Below are 8,613 nucleotides of genomic sequence, written 5' to 3' on the forward strand. Positions count from 1 at the left end.
TGCGGTTAAATGCATTTTGCATGCAATTATTATCATTAGGGGTTGGCTCGCACGTCGTCGTATATCCCCCCCTCCACCCTTCACCCCCTCAACCCCTCAACCCCTCACCCTTCCCCACACATCGTTTGTAAATTGTTTCTGTTGGTCATTATCTTAATTGCCCAGGGACACCCCCTCCCACGAGAAAGCCAACAGAACGATTGCTCTATTTTCATAGTACTTTACGTTTTTTATTTAGACAAAAAAATATGCGGTTAAATATACTTTACATTTTACAGTTACAACGTTTATAAGTTAGGGCTACCAAAAAAAAATGGGTTTCATTTAGATAATACATTTCGTGGTTAGACTTAACTATACAAAATTTTATTTGCTTTTTTGGCTGCTAGTTTTTACAACATTTAAATAAATAATTGTTTAGCTTTATTCCATTATTTTATATAAAAAAAAAACTGTAAAAAACATTTTGAATAAGTTACTAAAAGCAAATCAAATAAATTAATTAAGCACACGCACACACAGAGACACAGATATATGATTATATACACACGCAGGCACACACAGAAAAGCGGGGTTTATGCGCAGACTCAAATACGCGAATTCTAGGGCACCTTGTGTTTCGAAAAGTGTGTTTTTGAAATGCAATACGTACTACTTCTCTTGGCATTTCCTATGATCGTGTTTTAAATACTGAACATTTTTGTGCTAGAACCTAACATACAATAGCTGATCCAACGAAGTTATATCTATCAACTTTTTGTTATTTTTAGTTCCTTCATAAACACATATTTAATAAAAGGTTTTTGTACTAAAGTTAGAACCATGAAAGGATGGTGATATGGTATACGACTAAAGCAATTTGTGATCACTTTAACCTAAAGTAAATGCCATATAAGTGGGTTTTAAGTTTTAAAATAAAATACTCAAGCAAATTATTTAAACTTGATATGTAGTTGTGATAATTAACAAACAAAATTTAAAATCTGCTCATTAATTTTATCCCTTGAAATTAACGTTTTTGAGTAGGCATAAACCCAATGATAGACACACGCACACCCAATCGCCGGAGTCCTTTGTTACCGATACCGCCTACCGCTACCGCTCACACCTGTATTTGGTCCTCGTCGTCCGACTGCGAGCAGCTGTCAACCGAGCGGCCCGGCGGACTGCCCGGATTGAGCGTCGGACTGGGCGTCGACGGCGGCCTTGGCGGCGGGGAGGCGGAGGCGGGGGCGGAATGGGCCGGTATGGGCTTCACCAGACCGCTCGGCGGCGAGCCACCGCCGACTGCCGGAGGCGGCGGCACCGGATGCTGCCCACCTGGATTCGCAGCGGCCGCGGCGGCAGCGGCGCTCTGGTAGTAACTGCTCAGCGAGGACAGCGAACTGGACGCGGAGAGGTGGGAGAAGGGCGCCGGACCCACGCCCACACCAACGCCCACGGAGGGAACGCCGGCGTACAGGTTGTAGGGCAGCGGCTTCTGCATGGCGGCGGCTGCGGCTGCTTGGCGGTAATAGATATCGATGCTCGTGTGGGGCGTGGCCCCATGGGCGGCAGCGGCAGCGGCGCCGGCGCCAGCAGCGGCCGCATACGGCCAGGCGCCCAAGTAGGGCGATCCGCCGTACAGCCGCTGGAAGGCAGCGAAGTTTCCGGCCTCCGCCAAAAGTTCCAGACCCACGGCGGTCTGCCGCTTCCATTTGGTTCTGCAAAGGACAAACAAAAAACAATTAGTCATTAAATGAATAATAAACAATAAAATATAGACTTAACATTTGTATTTACATATTTTATGCATTAAGATTGTATATAAGTTTTATTGTTCAGACACCCACCTGCGATTCTGGTACCAAGTCTTCACCTGGCAGTCGCTCAGATCCAATTTGTGGGCCAGCTCCTGGCGCTCCTGGACGCTGAGATACTTCTGCCGCTCGAAGGACTTCTCCAGAGTTTGCAATTGGTGGTCCGTGAAGGCGGTACGTGCCTTTCTTTGCTTTTTGCTCAGACCGCTCATGTCGCTTGTGGAACCGCTCTTGACACTATTTCCATCATCGTCCTTACCGCCTGGAAGAAAATAGATCGAAATTCTTGTTATAAAAATGCATAAAATAAATATTTCTTAGACAAATGCTAACTAATATTCTAATTCTACACAAATTGTACTAAAATCCCCGCTGTTCCACTTAATTAAAGCACATTTAAATTGATTGCGTGACCTTTTTAACGTTCTTGCAAAAAGAAACATTCTTGAATGGGCTTAACAATGTGTACCAGTTTTTACTGAAACTAAGAGAAGTCTTCAACAAAGTAGTGTCTATATTTCCCCAAGCTCCTCAAAAATAATGATCGTCTTTTAATGGCGATTTTAGGAAGCCTATTGACTAAAGTCTGGGTAATTCGATTCAGATCTCTGCGCGATCTTCTATAACAGTTGCAGTTACAGTTAGGGGCTCGTTTATAGCCACGCAATCGCCGCTTCCGCTCACAAAGCGGTTTGTGTGTGTAAGTGTAATAAAAACGCGCAGCAAAATGTCTAAACTTGCCACAAAAAGGCGCAAGAGAGACAGCCGGGCAGAATCACCCCTTTTGGCCAGAAGTGTTCTTGGCCGTCGCTCTTCCACCTTTTCTGGCTGGCCATTTAGTACATAAAATTTATGTAAATTCAACCGATTGTGGTTATCCGATAAGCGAGAGCGAGTTTTTCGGCCATGGTCAAGAGGGGGTTAGGTAAACTCTCAAGCGTTAAATTATTTAAAGCGAAAATTTGCCAAGCACAGCACTTAAATTCGGTATGCAAAGTGGAAGTGAATGGGCTTAGAAAAAAGGGGGGAAGTGCGAATTGTTAACTCGAAAAATTCAACAACATTTTGGTATTTAAACACACATGTTTAAAAACGTTTTAAATTGATCAAAAGCCATTGAAAAGCTTTAAATAATTATTGGTAGTTTAGTCGGTATAGATTATTTCTAGGTGATTTTTTGGTAGTTCATTCTAACATTGAAAATCATATTATGAAACAAATAAAAACGGAGCTTTAATTATTTATATTTATCATCGCTAATCAAGAGCTTATACTGCCGCCAAGGCGAATGTTGTTTACCATATAAAACGAAAACGATAAATGATTAATGGCAGCGATAAATGAGCGATAATGCCGCAATTGAATAAAATTAATTTTCAATTAAAGAAAATTACTCACGAATATTGGCGCCGACATTGTGAATTATCGATTCGCAGGCGATAATTTGTGTACGATTTTTAAAAAGGCCACAAGCAAAGACCAATAAATAAACGCTAACGAAATTTGACGAACATGTTGTTAAATATATTTTTAAGTAATTGATAAATTGAAGAAGCCAAGTCAATTTTCCTTCTCCTAGAACTCGCTTGGTAATTCGCAAACCAAACTCCAGTGGTCGATAATCGTTTTTCTGTTTGCAAGTTAAGTTCATGGCAATTCCTATGAACTGACGGATTGCCGCCTTCCCTGCCCGCTGGCAATGCACTTGGCTGGCTGTCATCCCAAAGGAGCTGGCCGACGCGACTACCGTTTATAAAAGTGCAATTGGCAACAGGAAATTGCCGCAATAAATGGCACAAAACAGGGCCGAGATGGAGTGAAGAGCGGAGCCTGGCCAAAAGTGGAGACGACGACGTATAAACGTATCGAATGGCGTTGAGATGAGCAAACAGACTGCAACATTTTGTTGTTGTTGCTGCTGTCATTGCCATGGGGCGTCTATTAAAGGGGGTTAAATGCATTTTTATAACAATTTCCACAATTAAATGATTGCGCGGGGGGCAGGTGGCAGGTGCGTGAGATAACCGAAGGGAAAACGGGGGCAAAGGGGCCGCCAGTGAGTGAGTGAGATGTGTGTAATTATTTGAGATTGTTTCTGCGGCCGTTTTTAAATTGCATTCGCTTGCTGCAGTTCCAGGCAGCTCCGAGCCTCGTTCCCCCTGCCCCCTTTGGAGGCCACGCCCCCCATTCTGCCATGATAACTCACAGGTACGCAGGTGCATGGCCCCAAGTTTGAGGGGCAGAGAGGGGGTCTTTGGGAGCTTTGCAATGACGCAAACAAAGCGTGAAAATGCTGCTTTTTTACAACTAAAACCACAACAAATGGAAGCAGCAAGAACGAGACGAGAATGTAAAATGGTCATGCAATAATTTTTACAGTTTGTTTTGCAAAGCGACATCGACGAGGGCCGCCCCCACCCCCACTGCTTTCCACCGTTTCCTTGCCACTGCAGGCGCACGCTCCAAAACAAAAGACTTAGGCAACGAACTTGACTGCGGACTCAACGGACTTACTTATTTTTCTCGACTTAATTGAATTAGGTTTTCAATTGGCTGTGAGGAAATGCGTTTTGCAACGCAATTATAAAGTTAACACAATTAAAGGAGGAATGTAAAGCGGTTTAAAATTATGGCGAATTGAAAACCTTTTTGAAAACCTCTATTTTGATAAAATACTTCTCCAATAACTACACTTTTTTTCTATAGTTTTTTTTTTTTGAGTTGGATTGTTTGATTATAGGACGAAGATCTGTTTGAAATCGGCGAATGACAAAATTGTGCCATTTTTTATATATTTTCTAGTCCCTGTCCCCCCTTTCCCACCGCATAGTACAGAGGCTCACCTCACCATTGCTACAAACGCTGTGATCGTCCATGTGGGCGCTGCCTCCCCCACCGCCTCCCGCGCTGCCCGCCTCATCGCTGTCGCAGTCCTCGTTCTCCTCGTGATAGTCGCTGATGTCGTCCAAGTCACCGGCGCTCGATGGCGCCAACACTCCGCCGCCTCCGCCGCCGCCGGCGCCACCGGCTCCAATCGCTCCCGGCGGTCCGGCTACTGCAGCAGCCGCGGCAGCCGCAGCAGCCGCCGCAGCAGCGGCATTATTTCGCGCAGCAGCCGCCGCGGCAGCAGCGGCATAATGCTGCTGCATGGCCGCCGCATATTGGGCCACATTCAGCCCATTGCCGCCGGCGGTGGGTGGGAAGTGCCCCAGCTTGCCGTGCGGGTGCATCAGCGTGTGCGGATGCGGATGCGAATGCGGATGTGGTTGTGGGTGGTGCAAGGCGGGTGGCAAGCCAGCGCCAACACCACCTGCCGGTGGCTCAAAGCTTTCGCTGTTGTTGTTGTTGTTGTGAGCGGGACTGCTGCCACCGCTGGAGCCCGAATTGTTGTTGTTATTATGGTGGTGCAACTGCTGCTGGTGGTGATGGTGCTGCTGCTGCTGTTTGTAGAACGCGGCCGCTGCACTGCCCGCCAGAATGTCGTTGATCATGAAGCGGGATCGATTGGGCTTCAGGCCCGATGCTGTGGTGGTGCTACCGCCGCCGGACGCCATGGTGGTGCTACCAATGCTGACCACCGCCGGTGGCTGCAGGCCGTAGTGATGGTGGTGGTGGTGCTGCAGCGGATGGTGGTGCAGCTGGGGATGCGCTGCGTTCGGCTCGCTGGGCGTTTGGGTTAATATGCTCATCGAGTCTTTCATAGCCAGCCCAACGCTCCCAATATTTTGCCTTTTCCTTCCCCACTTGGCTCAACTTGCAACTTTTTCAACACTTCACTAAAAAAATTCACATTCACTGGAGTTTTTCGTTGATGAATGGACTCTTAAGGTTTTAAGTTCTCAAGTGTTCTTGTTTTCCCAATTATTTTTTGGCCTTATCTCTATTTTTCACCCAGCGACGTCGTGAGCGGCTTGGCTGCCAAAACGAGACTGAGCGTTTATGAAACGCACCTGCCCCAGCCGACGCTGCCGCCGCCGATGCCGACGTCGACTGCGGCAGAGAGCGGCGGCAGTGGCAACAATTTTGCCACTTTGTCATAGGCGGTGGTGGTGGTCGGCTAACCCCAGAAGGCATGAAAGGGATGGCTAGCAGCGCCGAATCGCTGCCTCTCGCTCTCCGCTGTTGCCATCTCATCGCCAGTCTCGTTCTCACGCAGCGCCATGTTGCCGGCGGTGTGGTGAATCCACCACGAAGTGGTGAACTGCAGTCTCCCCCAGGTTTATAGCACCAAATGTCGGTCAAATGGCTATGGATTTACTCTCTCGAGTTCTTCGGGGCCTTGAAAGTGGCCCAAAATGGCGATGCAGGAAGGTGGGTGGACCTGTGGGGGGTGATGGGGCTGCTGGACTCCAAAAGTATCCCAAAATAGGTAAAAAGCGTTATAAAAATATTATCAAAATATGTAATTATTAAAACTTTGTACCATTTAATGTTTGAACGATTTTCCAAAAAATCCATTTGGGGGGACCCCCATAAAAATTTTCCAAAAAATTTATTTTCTGAAATTTATAAATCTGGTATGCAACTTTATTCTAGGACTTGAAACATGAAAGAAAATACTTTCCTTGTTGAAATAAACCTATTTTTGGCAATTTTATGCAAGTTTTTCGGAGAAAAAAGTGCAAAAAAATATAAAAATGGAATTTGAAAAAAATAAGGGAGACGCAAAATTTTCAAAAAAAATGTATTTTCTCAAATTTTAAAAGGCTGGTATGCAAATTTTTTTCTAGGGCTTAAAACATGAAAGAAAATTTCTTTCCCGTGAGATTAAATGATGTTTGCCCATTTTATGCAGGTTTTACCAAAAAAATTTTTTTTTAAATTTAAATTATATATATATTTATATTTAAATTATAGAATATTTTTATGTTTTCTATTAAGGAAGTACGAAAGTAGGTAAACTTCCTACAACTGGGCGTCAGTAGTCTTCGATTCCACGCTCCCAGACAACAAGATGGCAATTAAAATTTCACGCCAATAGCCCGGTTCGGGTCACCTTTTCGGTGGCCACATGTTAGCCGAGGACTAATTGCAGGAAGGGAAGCGGAGCGGGATGAACGAATGCAATTTGTCGAGAGCGGCGGTTTCCGTTTGATTGATATTGATTCCGGTCGAAGAAAGGAGAGTGGAGAGCGGAGAGCGGAGAGCTCGGGAGGGGGAAAAGGTCAGGTGACCTGCTAAGGTCATTAGTGGCGGTGGAATTAGGGCGCGGGGGCGGGGAAAGCGGACTCAAGCGCGCGCTTCAATTGCGGAGCGCATTAAAATAATTAGCGTCTGCCGGAGCATCAAATGCGAGGAAAAGTCAACCGAGTCCTTCGTCCTGATGACGGTTATTGCACTTAAATGCATATAATTGCCAGCCCAGTCGCATATCCTGCGGTCTGCGGTCGATTCGAGTTCGAACTGCCAATGCCAATTGAATGCTTAAAATAATTGCACTCGAGCAGCAATGGCAGCACTGCAAAAAATAAAGTTAAGAGAGTCTTTGAATGACTTGCAATTTTACAACAGAACATCTTTCATATACAAACACTTTATTTTTACTAGTTGTCCCTTTGAAAATATTTGTATGCCTATAAATTTCCACAAGTTATGTGTGAGCATCGGAGAAAAGGGAATTAAATGCACTAGTTTCTCCCAGTGGAGCTGTAAGAAATTATGAAAAAGAAATGTACGAATGCAGAAACCGCAATGCGCAGTTGTCCCAATGCCACACCTCCTTTTTCCCTCAGTTACTGGACAGTTGCCAGCGAACTTGGACAGTTGGCAGCGTTTTTCCGGTCGCTTCTGCGAACTGCTTAACAGTTGTCCATGTGCAGCCTTCTATCTCTCGGATATCTATTCGTCTATCTCTCTATCCGAGTATCGCCTTAATTGGTCTAATGTCCACTCATTGAGTAACTATGTTTGCACTGCAAACATCCGCAGGAGATTCCTCCATCTTGGAGATCAAATGTCGTTGAAAAACCTTATCTAAAGCTGGAGATCTGTATTTGAAGCTCATCTGAATACCGCAGAAATTAAAACACGTCTTTATTAAGAAGCCATTTTGAAAGTTTCAAAAGAGTAAATGCAATTACCGGAGGTAGTATATACGTTTCTCTTCACCCAACTCCACCAGCTGGAGCAACCCACATGCACCGAGATCCAACTCCTGTCCAAGCTGATCCCAAAGTCCGTCCATTTCCATCTCTGATCTCTGATCTGTTTCCGTGGACACTGCGGGGCCTGTGGAATCTTAATCGGCATCTTTGATATTATAATGTTCGTGTTACTGCGTGGACAAACGTAATAAAATAACTGATCGTTGTCGCTGATAAGTTAATTTACTTTTAATGTGCTGCCCTCGCCGAACCCTCAAGATCCAGCGATCTTGCAACGTGGGGGTAAATGGGTCCGGAGGTGACAAAGGTTCTCGCTGGACCGGGCCTCGAATATCGGTCCCCGAAACAAGGCCTCGCCACCAAGAGCCGCCAAGATGCTCGGACTTGTCTCGGTTCTTACTCTTTTTATTCCCCTGATACCCTTTGCTGTGGGGTGATTTAAATTGGAGCAAAAAGGCGAGAAGATCAAACAAAATATTAGTTTGTTGCATACTGGTACTTTTACATTTAAAAAAATACACAATTCGAAACATTACTTTTCTGAATTCTCTATAGAAACTAGCGCAGCTAAGCTTTTAATCTAAAACTGAATATTATCTAATTATAAAATTAAAATATTTCCATACAAAAACAGGGTATTAACTCTTTCGTTTTTCAGCTTGTTAACTTGTTTTTAGTGTGTTTGCCTTGTTTTATTTGGCTCTTGTTTT

At 44.8% G+C, this 8,613-nt stretch overlaps 1 protein-coding gene across 3 annotated transcripts; it reads right to left on the minus strand.

Annotated features, from left to right (window-relative positions):
* Positions 1 to 454: 454 nt before the first annotated feature.
* Positions 455 to 5,718, minus strand: LOC108098155 (homeobox protein B-H1). Of its 3 annotated transcripts, none has more exons than XM_017200886.2 (3): positions 4,648 to 5,718; positions 1,833 to 2,061; positions 455 to 1,703 (listed from the first exon to the last, which is right to left on the minus strand). In XM_017200886.2, exons 1-3 carry the CDS (start codon positions 5,498 to 5,500, stop codon positions 1,103 to 1,105), a joined length of 1,683 nt encoding a protein of 560 aa, XP_017056375.1. In that variant the 5' UTR covers positions 5,501 to 5,718; the 3' UTR covers positions 455 to 1,102. The 3 variants fall into 3 exon arrangements, with proteins under 3 accessions (XP_017056375.1, XP_017056376.1, XP_017056377.1); XM_017200887.2 differs by lacking the exon at positions 4,648 to 5,718 and adding an exon at positions 3,198 to 3,716; XM_017200888.2 differs by lacking the exon at positions 455 to 1,703 and having other exon boundaries at positions 1,924 to 2,061; positions 4,643 to 5,718.
* Between the last annotated feature and the right edge of the window lie 2,895 nt (positions 5,719 to 8,613).

The sequence above is a fragment of the Drosophila ficusphila genome, unplaced genomic scaffold (genome assembly GCF_018152265.1).
Source record: "Drosophila ficusphila isolate 14025-0441.05 unplaced genomic scaffold, ASM1815226v1 contig_197, whole genome shotgun sequence".
Lineage (NCBI taxonomy): Eukaryota > Metazoa > Arthropoda > Insecta > Diptera > Drosophilidae > Drosophila > Drosophila ficusphila.